Below are 17681 nucleotides of genomic sequence, written 5' to 3'. Positions count from 1 at the left end.
GGAGAAAGATAAACCAGAAGATCGCGAGAGGCTGCAGTTTTTCTCTCTGCAGTTTCCCACTCTTCAACGAAATTCTTGGAAGAATATGTTCCAAACGTTTCAGAACAAACTTGAGCCGGTATACCAAACACAAACTACTATTATTGAATTTCTACAGAAAAACATTCAGTGAAAACTGGAGACAAAACCAATGATGCAGTATTGTGCTCTTCTGGAAGGTACACAAGACCACAAACCCAAAAATTAATACGCGAGACCTTGATTATTCATTTCGGTCCATTTTAATACCATGCACCTCCCGATCTAATTATGCTTATCTGGGCAGCGTCTTAATGTAATGATGAGATGAGATGGATAACCATCCCTGAATAAAATTTTGAGTTTCTTGTACAAGAGATATGCTTAAAAATTCTAGATATATAAAATATTAGTAGTCAAGAATGGATGAATGACGCCAAACCGGTCCTGAAAAAGCAGAACCAGCTTCCTTCCGTAGGCACATAATTTTTTTTTTCGAAAAAAAATCTCCAAACCATAGCAGTAAACCAAAGAGACGAGATGTAGAAAATGAATCATAAATTTATCTTAGTGACTTAGTTACTCCGCATCATGGCCAAAAATCTTCCAATGCATGTGGCGGCTCTAATCTTCATGTCAGCAGGTAAAAGGTTCCATGATCTTGTCTCAGTCCTGATGATCAGTTGGACGATACTGAGGCATCTGGCGTCTGGAATCAGTCGACAGGAATTGCTGAACTGACATGTGCATCCTGATTCCTGAACAAAATAATCAGCACGAGGGGCCTGAGGAGAACCGGCTGCCAAATAGTTTTTTTTAGATTAAGGTCTGCCAAATAGTTAATCATGCGCCCGTTCCATCGTGTTTCAGGACAAGCCCGGGGCAAAGCAGAGCAGACAAGTGGGCAGGCATGGATGCGCGTAGCCTGAGCATTCCCCATCCCTGGCCTCCCTATTAAGCTGAAGCGCATCTCGCCATGTCCGTCCTCAAGGAGCAAAGCAAGCAGCAATGGCGCAGGAGATCGAGCACACCTACCTCCCCATCCGCGGGATCAACATCCACGTCGCGCAGGTCGGCAAAGGTGAGAGCGCGCCCTCTGCTACTGCATACCAGTTGGCCGCGGCCGCACGCCGTGCTCCATTCGATCCCCCCCAACGTTGGTTTACATGTGGCAGGTGAGCTGGGGACGGTGGTGTTCCTGCACGGCTTCCCGGAGATATGGTACTCGTGGCGCCACCAGATGCTGGCCGCGGCCGCCGCCGGGTACCGCGCCATCGCGCCGGACTGCCGCGGGTACGGCCTCTCGGACCAGCCGCCGGAGAACGAGGAGGCCTCCTGGTCCTGGGAGGACCTCGTCGCCGACGTGCTCGCCATCCTCGACGCGCTCTCCGTCCCCAAGGTAGGACTTAGGAGTACCCAAGAAACTAACGGATAAGAGGTTGTCGCGACGCGACCCGACCGTGAACGGAAGCGTGACGCCTACTCTGCACACGCGCGCAGGCGTTCGTGGTGGGCAAGGACTTCGGCGCCCTGCCGGCGTACGACTTCGCGCTGCAGCACCCGGACCGCACCGCCGGCGTGGTGTGCCTCGGCATCCCCTTCAGCCCCGTGCCCTTCTCCTTCGAGACCACCATGCCCGAGGGCTTCTACATCCTGCGCTGGGGTGTACGTGCCGCCTCTGAACTCTGCACGAACTCTGAACCCGGCGGCTGGCTGGTGCTCATCAGTCTCTGTGGCGTGTTTTGCTTCTGCAGGAGCCTGGCAGGGCGGAGGCGGACTTCGGCCGGTACGATGTGAGGCGCGTGGTGCGCACCGTCTACGTGCTCTTCTCCGGCGCCGAGGTCCCGGTCGCCGAGGAAGGGCAGGAGATCATGGACCTCGCCGACCTGTCCACGCCCCTCCCGGAGTGGCTCACCGAGGAGGACCTCGACGCCTACGCCGCGCTCTACGAGAAGTCCGGCTTCCGCTACCCTCTCCAGATGCCGTACAGGTGAGGACGGTGAGCACTTGCAGGTTTCTCCAGTACAGATCGAACTGCAGGTTTCTCCAGTACAACTGGTGGTGTTCACCGCTTGCTTCCATGGATCGGGCCGCAGGTCTTTGCACAAGATGCCGAACCGGCTGGACGCCAAGTTCCAGGTGCCGGTGTTCATCGTGATGGGGGAGGAGGACTACTGCTTCAAGTTCCCGGGGTTCGAGGCCGCGCTGCGGGGCGGCGCCATGGAGAGCTTCATGCCGGACCTGAAGATCACCTACATCCCGGAGGGGAGCCACTTCGTGCAGGAGCAGCTGCCGGAGCAGGTCAACGAGCTCCTCCTCGGCTTCCTCAAGGACCACCCCCCGGTTGCTGCTGCATAAGGAGAGGGAGCGAGATCGAGAGTACCATTTGCCGTTGGCCACTTGGCCTGCTGGCTTGCTCTGAATTTCTCGGTAATAAAAATGTACTTGATCATGTTTCTCTGATTCGATGATTGCCGTGTTTTTCTCGGTAATACTGGAGCAAGGAACCAATTGTTAGTTCTTCAGAAACCAGTAAACCACGCATGTTTACTAGCACGAATGCTGTTTCTTCAGAGTTAGTCCACTTCCGGGTTAATTGCTGCTGTTGGTCAGAGAACCTCCGTCCCCGAGCACACCATTGCCATGGCGGACATGGGGTCGGCGCCGGGCGGCGGCCATGGATTTTTCCACTTCCACGCAACTAGCTCCGGACGCTGTGCAGCCGCAAGGCCCGCAACAGAGTACGGCCAACCTCGTGCCCCCGAGGCCTTCCGCCTCCGGTTCCTCTTTGTTAGATTGTAAACATGATATGGCCCATGGGCCTACCGTACCTGGCTCCCCATCTTGCCTATTTGTACACAACTATGGTCTCTGAGTAATACATCGTGTATTCCACATATTCTATTCTCTATCATGGTATCACAGACGGTTCGCTCCTGCGACCTCGCTTCCGCAAACCCTAGCCGCCGCTGATCCGTCGCCGGCTACACCCCAACACCGCTCGCTGCCGAGTTCCCTCGCCGAGCGCCACCAACCCTGCCTGCTGCCGAGCTCCCTCGCCAGGCCCCCTACCCGCCCGCTGATCCACTCGACCGCCGCCATGGGTGACACCGCCGCAGCCGCCGCTGCTGCCAAGCAGCGTGAGGAGGAAGCCCGCGCGGCTGCTGAGGCCCTTAACAGGGAACTCACCACCACGGAGGAGGCCAACGCCGCGATCCATGCCCAGGCGATCGGGGTCATGAACATCAAGGTCCTCGTTCCCGTGACGCTGGACAAGCCGGCCAACAACTACGGCCGCTGGCGCTCCATGTTCCTCGTCGTCCTTGGCAAGTACAACCTCAAGGATCACGTCCTCTCCGACGCCTCCTACCCCGACTGCTCGGCTTGGGCGCAGATGGACTGCTGTGTCCTCACATGGGTCTACTGCACCATCTCCAATGACCTTCAGCAGGTGCTCATGATCCGCGATCCAGCCGCCCGCGACGCGTGGCTCTACCTCGAGGATGAGTTTCTCGAGCAGCGCGAGTCCCGCGCCCTGCTGATGGAGGCCGAGTTCCGCTCCTTCAAGCAAGGCGATATGTCAATCACGGACTACTGCCGCCGCCTCGAGACGATGGCTGCCTCTCTCAAGGAGTTTGGCGATCCGATCGGAGATCGGCAGCTCGTCCTCACCCTTCTTCGTGGCCTCAACGCCAAGTTCCGGCACATGGTGTCGAATCTGAAGATGCAGCGCCCGTTCCCGACGTTCTCGGAGGCGCGCGCGCTGCTCCTTCTCGAGGAGATCGACATCAACGATCTCCAGGACGAGGCCCTCCCCGACTCCAAGACCGGCACCAAGGCGCTGGTCATGACGCAGCAGCCACAGCAGCAGCGGGCTCACACCGCGCCTACTGGTTTTGGCGGTGGATCCGGCGGACAAGTTGGGAACGGTGGAAACCGCAATCGGCGCCGCGGATGCGGCAGGAACGACGGCAACAAGGGTGCCGGGCCCGCGGGTCCCCGGCCAGGCATGCCACTTCCCACCAGCCTCGGCAACCCATGGTCTGGGTCGGTTCAGCTGTGGCCACATGGCAACGGTGGCTTTTCCTGGCCCCATGATGCGTCCGCCACACAGCTACGACCAGCCGCAACAAGCGCTGCACATGATGCCGTGCCAGGGGGGCTACTACCAGCCTCCACCCCCTGGTTTCGGCTACGTCGGTGCACCAACCTCGTCTACGCCATCGGCTTCTTCCTTGGCCAGGACACCGCTGTACGCGCCCTGGAATCCCATGGCCGATGGGCCTTGGGACCAGACGTCCCTCACCAGCAACTTCAACATGATGTCGCTGACGCCGCCGCCCAACTCTGTCGAGTGGTATGCCGACTCTGGTGCCGGTTCGCACATGACCGCCCACTCTGGTATACTCTCGTCCCCTCGATCACCCTCCTTGTCTGGTCCTTCTTCGATCATCGTCGGTAATGATTCCTTATTGCCTATTACCTCCATTGGTTCATACTCGTTTCCTACTTCGTGTCGTTCTCTTGTTCTTAATGATGTCTTAGTGTCCCCTAGCATTATCAAGAACCTGATTTCAGTTCGCCGCTTTACTATTGACAACAATTGTTCTATCGAGTTTGATCCTTTTGGCCTTTCTGTGAAGGACCTGCAAACACGGAACGTGATCGCCAGGTGCAATAGCACGGGTGACCTCTACCCGTTCTTCCCGCCCACCAGCAGCAGCACACCAGCAGCACACCAGCCCTCGCCGTGACGTCTACCTTGTGGCACCATCGTCTCGGACATATCGGTTCCAAAGCTTTGTCCAAGCTTATTAGCTCCCAGGCCATCACTTGTAATAAACCCAAACATGATCATTTATGTCATGCCTGCCAGCTTGGCCGTCATGTTTGTCTTCCTTTTGGGTCTTCCAACTTTCGTGCCGCCAATAAATTTGATTTAATACATTGTGATCTTTGGACCTCTCCAGTTGTCAGTGTGTCCGGTTACAAATATTATCTCGTTATTATTGATGATTACTCACATTATGCTTGGACGTTTCCACTTCATCTTAAATCCGATACTTTCACCACTATATCTAACTTCTTTGCTCATGTGCGCACGCAGTTTGGCATCTCCATGAAAGCCGTCCAGTGCGACAATGGCCGCGAGTTTGACAACTCCTCGGCCCGCACGTTCTTCCTCTCCCACGGTGCCATCCTTCGCATGTCTTGCCCCCATACCTCGCAGCAAAACGGTAAAGCTGAGCGCGCTCTTCGCATCATTAATAATATTGTGCGCTCATTGCTTTTTCAAGGCAGCCTACCCCCGGTCTATTGGGTCGAGTCACTTCACACTGCCACCTATCTCCTCAACCGCCACCCCACAACGACCCTAGGCGGCCTTACACCATTCTTTGCTCTTCATGACACCCACCCCGACTACACTCATCTTTGTGTCTTTGGCTGTGCGTGTTACCCCAACTTATCTGCAACTGCCACCCACAAATTATCTCCTCGTTCATCTTTATGTGTATTTCTCGGTTATTCCTCCAATCATAAGGGATATCGATGTCTCGATCTTCACTCCAACCGGATCATCATCTCTCGCCATGTGGTGTTTGATGAATCTGTTTTTTCCTTTTCTGAGATGTCCACTTCCCCTTCGGATCCTAGCACACTAAATTTCTTGAACGATGATGCTGATTATGCTATGCCCGCAAGGTCTAGCACTGTGACTGCAGGTGCTACCAACGGCAGTGCTCCATCCTCGCCCGCTGTTGCGCCCGTCACCAGCGCAGGCGGTCCTGACGCCTCGTTGCCCGCTGTCGAGCATGGCTCCAGCGCTGGCAGCCCTGGCGCCCTTTCTCTGGGCGGCTCTGGTGCGCCGCCCCTCGTCGTGTCGTCACCAGGCTCCGACGGCGCCCCCACCGCGCCCGTGTCTGACCTTGCTGCCCTTGCGGACCCAGTGTCACAGGTCGCTGCCAGCAGGGCTGGACGCACGGTTGCTCAGCCCATCGTGCCGGTGGTCAATGACCACGGCATGCGGACTCGAGGCAAGTCCAGCTTCATTCAGCCGGTCGATCGGTTGAATCTCCATGCGGGCGTCCTCTCTCCGGCGCCGAAGACACTCCGCTCCGCCTTGACTGATCCTCACTGGCGGGCAGCGATGCAGGTCGAGTTTGATGCGCTCCAGGCAAATGACACCTGGGAATTGGTTCCTCGCCCGCCGGGAATCAACCTCGTCACTGGTAAATGGATTTACCGGCATAAATTTTTGGTTGATGGTTCTCTTGATCGTTACAAGGCTCGCTGGGTTCTTCAGGGATTCACTCAGCGGCCCGGCATCGACTATGATGAAACTTTCAGCCCGGTTGTCAAACCCGCTACTGTCCGAGTTGTTCTCACTTTGGCTTTGTCACGTTCTTGGCCCATTCATGAGCTGGACGTCAAGAATGCATTCCTCCATGGGACACTCAATGAGATAGTGTATTCTGAGCAGCCCTCAGGTTTTGTTGACCCCTCTCGGCCTAATTATGTTTGTCTCTTGAACAAATCTCTATATGGGTTGAAGCAGTCTCCTCGCGCATGGCACAGTCGCTTCACTGGACACATCACATCCCTCGGTTTTGTTGAGTCCAAAGCTGATTCGTCACTTTTCATCTACCGCCATGGTGATGATACAGCTTTCCTGCTTCTCTATGTGGATGATATTGTTCTTACGGCCTCGTCCCCGAGACTCCTTCGGCAGATTATTGCAGCTCTTCAGCGGGAATTCTCTATGACGGATATGGGTCCTCTTCGTCACTTCTTGGGCTTGTCAGTTGAGCGCCAAGCTGATGCTCTCTTTCTATCTCAGAAGCAGTATATGCTGGATATTCTGGACCGTGCTGGTATGAGTGGCTGCAAACCCTGCAACACACCTGTTGATACTCACGCCAAGCTATCTGCAGATGGTGTTCTGGTGGCTGACCCGACACAGTTTCGCAGTATTGCTGGTGCTCTTCAGTACCTCACGTTCACTCGTCCTGATATTGCTTATGCTGTCCAGCATGTTTGCCTCCGTATGCATGATCCGAAGGAGCCTCACCTCGCCGCCATGAAGCGCATCCTGCGCTATATTCAGGGAACCTTGGGTCTTGGTTTCCACCTACACCGGACCTCGCCTGATGATCTTACAGTCTACTCTGATGCTGATTGGGCTGGTTGTCCCGAACCTCGCCGTTCTACCTCTGGCTACGGTGTGTTCTTGGGCGATAATCTGATTTCCTGGTCGTCGAAGCGTCAGGCTACTGTCTCTCGATCCAGTGCTGAGGCCGAGTATCGCGCTGTCGCAAATGGAGTTGCGGAGGCATGTTGGTTGCGCCAACTCCTTCATGAGCTCCATTTCCCACTTCGTCGAGCCACCATTGTATAATGTGACAACGTCAGCGCTGTTTACTTGTCTACCAACCCGGTTCAGCACCAGCGGACCAAGCATGTGGAGATTGATCTGCACTTCGTTCGTGACCATGTCGCCCTTGGAGAAGTTCGTGTTCTGCATGTGCCTATAACATCTCAGTACGCCGACATCTTCACCAAGGGCCTTCCGACTTCGGTGTTCGTCGAGTTTAGGAACAGTCTGAATGTTCGCGGTACTCCCAGTTCTAACTGTAGGGGAGTGTTAGATTGTAAACATGATATGGCCTATGGGCCTGCCGTACCTGGCTCCCCATCTTGCCTATATGTACACAACTATGGTCTCTGAGTAATACATCGTGTATTCCACATATTCTGTTCTCTATCACTCTTCCTAGTTCCTACCCTCCATAGAAATACGGCCGGTGTCAAGAGCAGGCCAGGCGATGGTGTCGAAGCTCCGGCGCAACGACACGGTGGCCGCAGCGGGGGCCTCCGCGACTGCGACTGCGAGGCGTTCCAGCCTGCCTTCCGAGGGGTCGAGGACAGCACGCTCTGAAAAGTAGACAGGATTTTTTGGCACTCGCTGCTAGACCTGACGAAGAAAGCACACGACTTTTCGCTGCTCTTGCGCTGGTTTTCTTCCACTGGTCAAACCGTGCGCTTTCAGCTTTGTACAATCTTGAACATTGAACAGTACTATCCGCTAGCACCAGGACTGCATTACAGCAAGGCCTCTATTTCAGATTTCAGTGGAGAAAGGCAGGAAGGTTAGAAGATTTTTTTCCCCCTGTAGAGAGGGGGGCTTAGCGGTTAAGGCCGAAGCCATGGACATGGAGCAGCAGGTCGAGCACCGGCACATCCCCATCCGAGGCCTCAACCTCCACGTCGCCCAGGCCGGCAAAGGTGAGCAGCGCTTGGTTGTCTTCTTGCTCGCGTTCTAGCTCAGCGTGACACGGTCCAAGATCTTCTGATCCCGGTGTGTTTCGGCGCAGGCGACAAGGGGACGGTGGTGTTCTTGCACGGGTTCCCGGAGATATGGTACTCGTGGCGCCACCAGATGGTAGCCGTGGCCGCCGCCGGGTACCGCGCCGTCGCGCCGGACTGGCGCGGCTACGGGCTCTCCGACCAGCCGCCGGTGGAGGAGGAGGTGTCGTACGACGACCTGCTGGATGACCTCCTCGGCATCCTCGACGCCCTTTCTATCCCCAAGGTACCAGGATCACCGCTCCCGCAATGGGTGATAGTTCATGTTTGCACAAGAATTGCTGGCCTTTTTGCTACAAATTGTCATATACTAGTAAACTAACGATGGGATTATTGTTAAGAAAGGTGTGCTAATTCTTTCATCAGTCATGTTGATGCTAGGCTTAGTAAACCAACACTTATGGGATATAAGCTGTGCAGGTTTTTCCATCATTAATGCTGCTGTTAAGTAAGCAGTTGTGTTGTACAAACTACACACATCTGATCCATCAATCTGGTGCCATAATGACAGAAAATGAGTCCTCTAATTCTGCAACGTCACCAGATAGATCTGTGTAACTGTGTTCTTACACTCTGATGGAGAGTGAGATTGTTTCCCCACCATTGTAACGGATAAGATCCTACAGCACTTCACCACCCAAATGGTACCAGTTCATGCCGTAGGTGTTTCTGTAACCTCCATTTCGCTCCAATTCAGGCATTCCTTGTGGGGAAGGATTTCGGAGCCGTGCCCGCCTACGATTTCGCTCTCCGCCGCCCTGACCGCGTCTGTGGTGTGATGTGCTTGGGCATCCCTTTCAGTCCTTTCACTTCCTCCTTCGCCACCATGCCAGAAGGGTTCTACATGTTGCGTTGGCTGGTTATTTTCTGACCTGAGCACTCCCATTCAGTATTCTCCCCCTGTCAGGATTGAGCACAGAGTTTGCACATCATCTGACCCTGTGCTTGTAGGAACCTGGAAGAGCGGAGGCGGACTTCGACAGGTACGATGTCAAGAGAGTTGTGCGCACCATCTACGTTCTGTTCTCTAGCAGTGAGATCCCCATAGCGAAAGAAGATCAAGAGATCACTGACCTGGCAGACCTATCGACGCCCCTTCCGGAGTGGTTCAGCGAGGAGGATCTCGCCGTCTACGCATCCCTCTATGAGAAGTCTGGTTTCCGGTATCCGCTGAAGATGCCATACAGGTAAGAGTACATGGCTTGAGACTATTGCTGCCATTTTCTTCCTTGCTTCAGTTAGGCTCGTCTTGGTGGTTTATCCAGTTAGGTGTGTCTAACTGTGTCTGCTGCATTTGATCATTTGATAGATCACTCCATAAGAGGCACACGATTGAGGATCCAAAGTTCCAAGTCCCGGTGTTTGTCGTCATGGGGGAGAAAGACTACGTCTACAAGCTCCCTGGCTTCGCGTCCGTTTTGAAAGACGGCATCATGGGGATGTTCGCGCCGGACCTGAAAATCGCCTACGTCCCTGAGGGAAGCCACTTCGTGCAGGAGCAGTTCCCTGACAAGGTGAATGAGCTGCTCGTTGGCTTCTTGAAGGACCATCCGCTTCCAGTGGCTGCGTAGATGTTCAAGTTGACCGCCCTACCCTACACCTCAGGCCTGCCTGTGTTATATGAATCTCCAATAAAGGAATCTGTCAGTTGTGACCTCTGGCATTGTTGTGAGTGTGCGATTTATGCTTAGCAAAGGTATAGTCTATTCTGTTTGTAAATGTATAATCCCGGTGCTTACCAACAATATACATACTTCTTTCTTTAAAAAAACAATTTGCATACTTCGTGTCCACTCGGAACACTAGCTCATCGATCTTCTGATTCTTCATGTGTCATTTTGTGTAGAGTGGAGTCATTTTCCGTGCACATGCCCCAGAACCAAATTCATGTGCATGTAATCTCTAGATACGCGCAGCGACGCGACCGATCCACCGAGGCATCGCATTTGGACCTGGCTGCCACAAGCCATTTCATATACGCCCACCTATCTTCGCTAAAGCCTGTGAGATAGTCCCATCCTTGCCGTGGCTAGAACGAAAGCGACGCGTGGTGGAAATCCACAATCAGCTTGTATGTATGCCAGCTGAATCTGTCCGGGCTAGGAAAAGGACGGTCCGGTTATTGTGAACGCCTGTGGCAGTGCAAGCTCACTGCTTTGCTCCCCGGTGAGCAGCTCACATCTTTCGTAGCGCCTCCAAACTCCAGCGGCCTTTGCGGACTGTTTTAGCTTGATCAGGTTCGGTTCCAACCAGCCCAAACATACAGTATAGAGGGAATAACAATGAACCTGCCATACTGGGAGAATTTTTCAGAACAACACACATCATGGTGTATTTGGTTAGTGATACCTGTTAACTCTGCGCTCGGAATTTTGCCAGCATGGAGAAAGATTATGGGGAACCATATACAGAAGTTCTAGTTTGCATTGACTGATAGACGCATGACAACTGAATTGTGCTTCCACAATCTAAGCTCCCCTCGTGCCATGTGGCAAAAACAGGGCTTCTCGATGCCTTGGCTGAGAACTCAAACTAGCATATCTTTTGTGTTGGGCAGTGCTGCAAACTCATCTTGGCAGCGAGCAGAAATCAGTCCGGTTCCGTGCTGGTTCCTGACAGAAATCAGTCAGGTTCCGGTGCTGATTCCTGACAGAAATTATTTACTCGCCAAACTGTTGTTACTTTCTTCAGCTATTCCAATGTTAGTATGCAAAAGATTTAAACCTGTGGGCACAAAGAGATTCTAGATAGAATCCAGAGTGTGTGTGAAAATAAAGTTGCTCGTATACACTAAGTTCAAATGATTTCTAGTACATATCTCCGCCAACGCATAGTTTTTCAATACATGCACACTGTCACATGCCTAAGTTGGAGCGTGCAATTGAGGTTGACACAACATCTTCTAACAAGCAAATTGGTCGTATGTTTCGCTACCTAAGCTTCCACTCTCAAACGTGCTGCACAAATATATAGTTCGGTAGCTGACACTACCAACAGAAGCTGATCACTGGAGTCCAACCCAGCTCACTGCGCAGCTCTTTCTTCTATCTGTTCCTCCAGTAGAAGGTATCTAAGGTATAGATCTGTAAGAAGACATGAAATCAGGAACAACTTCTCTTAGCCAGGTAAAATGTCACACAGGGCAAACTTGAGCGGAGAAAAAGAAAGCTAACGAAATATCAAGAGAGCACTACCAACTATATTTCAATGTTGGAAAGAAATTGTAAGTAACATTTCGTTTCAATGTACAAAACATAAGTTCACAGGTGCTGGTTTGGGTCCCAGCCACTCAAGCCGTGAAAATGTACATTCACAGAAGTTAGATGGAGGCACCTCTCTGATTGATCATTTAACCCATCAGAATGTTAATAAACCAGATTGTTAGCGGTCATGTGCTTTGAACCTATAACTACCATGCCAATCTCCACCCAATTCTGTTAAGATTGACTGCTTGTGAGCCTAAGAAATAAAAAGAAACCACCTTGCTTAAACGAAGTATATGGCAAACAGATAAGGTGACTAAATATATCCTTCAAGCCTTGCAGAACCTTAGCATCACAAGGAACAAGAAGGCAAAAACAAGTTCAAAACAAATGGTAGACTAAAACTAGTTGAGCCACAAAAGTAAAAATTCCACATCAAGCTGGCTGCAAACAATAAAGCATCAACAGAATCTGTCTACAGAACTTGAAAACACTTTAGACTTGTCATAAAATCGAGAGAGATTTGAAGCATAATAGAGGTACTCAATTATGCAGCCAAAATAATAACTATGCTCACCTTAAACCTACTTGCAACTTTCAATGATTACATATTAACTCAACAATATAAATAAAATACTAAAAAAGACATAATAGCTCATAAAGAAGCAAACAGAAATTTCTGACTGCGAAAATTTATCAGAACTGCATGGAACACGTTCACCAAATACCTTACAAAAATATATATATGATCTTGGAGTCTAGGCGCCTGCAGCATTGAGAATTTCATCTGCATCAAGAGCTACGACAGCTTTCTTCAGAAGAGCCTCAACTGGCTGGTGTGAGTTCTCAACAGCCTTGCTTATCGCTTGCCATTTTTCACCATGTTTTGGTTCTGCTGCAACACATCTTTTCAGGACATCCTTTTGGGTGTCTGCATTTCCATGCTGAAGTTCAAATTTATAGTACAATGCCCAAAAATCCCCAATATCAGGAGCAAGAGTAACAGCCCTGTTCAACCAAGTCCTAGCTTTATCAACCTTCCTGTCAAGCCAGAAGAGTTTGGATACAGTTGCAATGACATGCGGATCATGATCACAACGCTTGATAGCATCTGAACTCTTCCCTTTACGTTGGGGCCGTGACGCCATCTCAATAGAGGCAGCCCACAGAATACCACTTGTTGGGCACTCTTGTAATGCCTTAGCCAGCAGAGCATCGGCTTCCTTTTTGTTCGCATGCCTAAGTTCAGCTCGAATTGCTGCAAGCCAGAGTTCAGGTGTAGCTGGGTTCTTCTTTCTTGCCATTGTGAGAACAGCACGGGATTTGCTCAAGCCACTAATCTTCTCCTCTAAGCTGGCTAGAGAGAGCCAAAGAGGGATGCAACTAGGGCAGTGCTTCAGGCCATTCTCATAAACCTCCTTGGCCTTTGCTCCACGACCAAGGCGGTCTTCCATCTGTCCAAGCATTAACCACAATTTGAAGAATGAGGGGAATAGCTTCAGACCTTCCTCTAACAACCTCCTTTCCTCAGTCACATTCCCTAGCTCCCTTTCAACAATGGCAGATTTCATCCAAACCCTCTCAGTGCCTCCTCTTTCCCTAGCCTTAGCCAATAGCATTCTTGCTCTCTCTGGTTCGTTGTTCTCAAACTCAAGCTTGAATGCAGCCAACCAAATCTCTTCTGAGTTAGGAATAGCAGCATAAGCTTCTTGAAGAATGGCTCGAGCAGCAGGCACATCCCCAGCCAACCATTTCTCCTTTGCAGCCATAAGCCATAACACTTCAGCTCGTGGATTGTAGTTCACAGCCTTCTTGAGGAGCGCATCAAGTGACTCCCTAGTCCCATGGCTCTTCTCAAGCTGAGCTGCTTTCAGCCAAATACTCTTCTTAGTAAGGAAAACAGTGAGCGCATGAGCATAGATGGCACGCGCTGTTTCAATTGAACCACGCTTCTTGCATTCCTCAGCATCAGCAACCCAAGTACGCTTCCGATCCTCATCATCAACACCAATGCCAATTGTGTTCTTCACAATAGCCTGGCAAGTCAAAACAGATCCAGCACGCTCTGCAGCTTCTGCTTCTTTAAGCCATGCCTCCCTATCGATATCCATTCCTTCTCTTTGTAGAGATCTGATACCTCTCTCAATCACCTTGCTAACTGATTGTGTGTTCCCATTAGCCTCCTCCAGCTTCGCAGCAGTAATCCAAATGGCAGGCTCCTTGGGCAGCTTCTCCCTTGCCTTGTTAAGTACCTTCCTTGCTTGGTCATACGTCTCCAGCCTCGCAAGGGCAAGCCACAGCTCAACATGCAGCGGGCAACACTCCACAGCCCTGTGAAGAAGCAACCTTGCATCCTCCTCATTCGCAAGCTCAACTACAGCCTTCCACAACCGCACAGAATCAGGAATGTGCTCCAATCCTTTCCTCAACACCCTGCTCTTATTCAGATCACTGGTCTCTAATTTTGCAGCCTGCAACCACAGCTTCACAGAATTTGGAATTGACATAACACCCCTGGCAATGACAGCCTTTGCCTCATCTGGACTAGCCAAACGGCATGCCTCAAGCCAAACATCTTCGTTTTTGGGACACTCCTCACAGCCACGCTGGATGAGCTGCCGCGCAGCCTGAAGCTTGCCTGCAATCTCTTCAAGCCTAGCAGCAGCAATCCAACCAGGTGGGTGCTTAGGGTTCGTCTGAGTCACTGACTTCAGCAGGAGTCGTGCCTTCTTGATGTCAGAAATCTCCGCATCACTAGTAATCTTCATGCTTTTCAGGTCTGTCAAGTACCCCTTCGGATCAACAACAGTGAGCCCAGAAACTGAATCCGACAGCCTATCCAACTTCAGCGAAAGCACAGTGCCACGACCCTCGCCCACAGCTGTAAGATCGGTAACAGGAGTCTGCGCCCACGGCGTCTCTGTGCCACCAGCTGCACGGCTTTTGGGATCAAGCGCCGTGACATGCTCCTGCTCCTGCCGGGCCTTCTCAAGAAGGGTGTCCGGCACTGGTACAAAACTCTCGAACCGCTTCTTCTTGTTGCGCAGCGAATAGTCCCCAATCTCCGGTATGCTCTCCCACTCCTGCGCAGACAGATCGGCCAGCTTCCTCTTCAGATCAGCAAACTGCTCGGTGATCTTGGGGTTCGACGCGCGGTACTTCTCAATCTCCTGCTTCAGCCGCGCCTCGCGGCGGTCCTTGCGGCGCGAGTCCATCCTCTGGTCGATGCTCTCCCACACTGCATCCGCCTCGCGGTCGTCGTCGTCGTAGTCGGCGTTGGAGAAGAGCCCGGCGTCGTTGCCCTCGAACTCGTCGAACTTCTGGTTCTCGTCATACCCCTTCTCCTCGTCGCCGCCGTCATCGTCGCCGTCGTCCTCGCCTGGCGGCTTCCCGCGGCCGCGGCCGACGGCTGGGGCCGCGGCAGCGGAGGCGGAGCGGTCGGGGAGGTCGGGCGCCGCGCGGGCCGGCCCGATATCCGAGCGAGTGGTGAACCCGGTGGCGCCACGGCCGAGACCCGCGACGTAGTTGGGGGGCGGCTTGGAGTTGAGGAAGTCGTACCGCGCGGGCCGAGCGGCCGGCGGCGGCGGGAGCGGGGTCGGGGTCGGGGTCGGAGTCGGAGTCGGGGTGGGGCCGGACATGACGCCGATGAGAGAGCAGGTGGGGTGGACGAGGAGAGAGGAAAGGCGCGGGGACGACGGCTGGGCAGGGCCGGCGGGAGGCGGCGGTGGCTGGGGGTGTAGACGAGGGGCGGGGAAGAAGGCGGCGGCGCCCCGGGGGGGGGGGGGGGGGGGTTGGGATTTCGCGATCCGATTGGTGGAGTCGTGGGCCGTGGGGTGCCGGCTTGTTTTGTTGAAGGCTTGAGGTTGAGGCGGTGCCGAGAGTGAGACGGGAAGAGGCGGTTGTGTCGTCTGTAATTCTGCGCACCTTCGCACTCAAAAAAAAATCCTGCATACCTTAATTGGGCATGTTTACATCTTTGATTTAAATGGGCCATTGTTCAAGAAAAAAGCCCATTTGAGACTTGTAGTCTAATCAGCCTTCTGAAACAAAGCAAATTACATTTCTTAACTGCCATTAAGCGAGTTGGATTAGTTCTTCTATGCAATTTCTAACATGAGCAAATTTCTAAGCAAACTTATATAAAACAAACATTTTTTTATCAATCCCCTCTCAAAAAATTTTACCACTTTCATGATCCATGATCTTATTGGATTGATAGTGTAAAATAAATTATCAACATAAGGATAGTTTTGAATAGCTCTATCCACAATTTCATGAGTTATATTCACAATTTCAAAACGCTAGTGGAGCTAGCAGCCATCTCCAATCCGAGGGTTTGCATGAAGCATCTTTTTTTATTTCATGATGAAACAAAAGTTTAAACCACTTTATTTTGGAGCTAGAGACTTGTAAAATGAGACCTAAAATCATCTATTCAACTTGATTATGAGACATTGTGATGACATGATCGGGAGATATTTGGTTTGTTGGAAACCACTTTTCCATCCTGCACAAGGGCCTCCAAAATTTTCGGTATGGTCCTGCCCAATGTATTTACTGCCTCGGAGGATGACATTATCAAGACCGATCACGTATCTTGTTTTTGAGCTTGCTATTAGGGCCGGTTTGGATCCAAGGGCAAATGGCAAAAGGGCAAATGGTAAAATTTTTGCTCCTGTCACATCAGATGTTTGGACGCTAATTAGAAGTATTAAATATAGTTTAATTAAAAAACTAATTACATAGATGAGGACTAAATGACGAGACGAATCTATTAAGCCTAATTAATCCATAATTAGCAAAATTACGGTAGCATTTGCCCTTTTGCACTTTGGGGTGTTTGGATCCAAAAGTGCAAAAGAAAGTGCAAAAGAGCAAAAGTTTTGCACTTTCTCTTTTTCTTTCCGTTGGATCCAAACAGGCACTTACTTGTTGGCTAGTGCCCCCCCCCCAATATGATATCACATTACTAGATGACTAGATCACACCCATATAAATACTAAAGTAACTTAAAGGTTACACTAAAATTCCATTATGGAATTTATAAATCATATTTAGGAACTTCTAGAGGTTATATTCTTCTTGTTAGGAATCAAAGAATAGATGGAGAAGTTCTCATATGAAAAGGATCATACAGTATATCCCATCGGCATGATACATGCTTTATTATCATTCATAAAAAATATTCTTATGCTTATATGACATTAAGATCAAAATACTGGTGAGCTCGATATAATACTAAATAACATGAAAAGTATACAGAAATTCCATTATGAAATTTAGAAATCATATTTAGGAACTAGATTTTATTCTACTTGTTGGAAATGGAAGAACAAATGGAGAGCTTCTCACATCTCACATTAAAAGAACCGAAAAATATATTCCGTCCTCTTGATATGGACCTCAACTGGCAGATAATAAATTACAGTCATAAATTAACTCTAGTGCACTTATTTTACTATCATTCATAAAAAGGTTTTCTTATGTGCCATCTAGATCAAAGACTTGTGTGTGCCATCTAGATCAAAGACTTGTGTGTGCCCATCTAAAATAAAATAATAACAAACATGAAAAGTACATGGGATTTATAAATCATATTTAGGATTTTCTAGTCGTGTCCAAAGAATCTCAAACTTGCATCATGAGAATACAATTTTGAAACTCAAATCCTGAATCAAAAAATTCCAGCTTGACAATTTCACGTTACCACAATATTCAGACTTCAACTAGAAGTACCGGGGGGTTCGGGCCCCAGCTGAGACGAGAGAAATTTCTCCGGAATTGCTGGACAAGGCCACTATGGCGCTATTCCAACTCTGCAAGTCAGCGTTTCCTCGGGGCTCGGGCGGTCGTCGTCCAAACGAAGCCCACCCCGTCTGCCCGTCTGCCCGTCTCCCTCCCCTCCGGCCCTCCCTCCCCCTGTCCGCGCGTGCCCTTTCCACGCCCGCATCCACCACCACCTCCACCCACTCGACAGCGACGCCGCCGCACAGAAACTCAGGAACCCCCTCTCGCTTCTCCCCTCGCTTCCCCGCGACAGCGACGGCCGGTCGCTTCAAGTGACCTAAGCACCCGCGCCCCCTCGCTCCCCCTCTT

At 51.2% G+C, this 17681-nt stretch overlaps 3 protein-coding genes across 3 annotated transcripts; 2 read left to right on the top strand and 1 right to left on the bottom strand.

Annotated features, from left to right (window-relative positions):
- Window positions 1-828: 828 nt before the first annotated feature.
- Window positions 829-2510, top strand: LOC112875859 (bifunctional epoxide hydrolase 2-like). Its single transcript, XM_025939858.1, has 5 exons — window positions 829-1099; window positions 1194-1417; window positions 1519-1683; window positions 1773-2008; window positions 2115-2510. Exons 1-5 carry the CDS (start codon window positions 1027-1029, stop codon window positions 2374-2376), a joined length of 960 nt encoding a protein of 319 aa, XP_025795643.1. The 5' UTR covers window positions 829-1026; the 3' UTR covers window positions 2377-2510.
- Window positions 2511-8052: 5542 nt separating this feature from the next.
- On the top strand, window positions 8053-10175 carry LOC112875333 (AB hydrolase superfamily protein YfhM-like). The gene is made up of 5 exons (XM_025939149.1): window positions 8053-8301; window positions 8391-8608; window positions 9080-9241; window positions 9334-9569; window positions 9692-10175. Exons 1-5 carry the CDS (start codon window positions 8223-8225, stop codon window positions 9951-9953), a joined length of 957 nt encoding a protein of 318 aa, XP_025794934.1. The 5' UTR covers window positions 8053-8222; the 3' UTR covers window positions 9954-10175.
- Window positions 10176-11144: 969 nt separating this feature from the next.
- On the bottom strand, window positions 11145-15355 carry LOC112874814 (protein STABILIZED1). The gene is made up of 2 exons (XM_025938360.1): window positions 12314-15355; window positions 11145-11465 (listed from the first exon to the last, which is right to left on the bottom strand). Exon 1 carries the CDS (start codon window positions 15221-15223, stop codon window positions 12344-12346), a length of 2880 nt encoding a protein of 959 aa, XP_025794145.1. The 5' UTR covers window positions 15224-15355; the 3' UTR covers window positions 11145-11465; window positions 12314-12343.
- Window positions 15356-17681: the final 2326 nt, after the last annotated feature.

The sequence above is a fragment of the Panicum hallii genome, chromosome 9 (genome assembly GCF_002211085.1).
Source record: "Panicum hallii strain FIL2 chromosome 9, PHallii_v3.1, whole genome shotgun sequence".
Taxonomy (NCBI): Eukaryota; Viridiplantae; Streptophyta; class Magnoliopsida; order Poales; family Poaceae; genus Panicum; species Panicum hallii.
The sequence above is the reverse complement of the archived record's forward strand: the minus strand, read 5'-3'. Positions and strand labels throughout refer to the sequence as shown.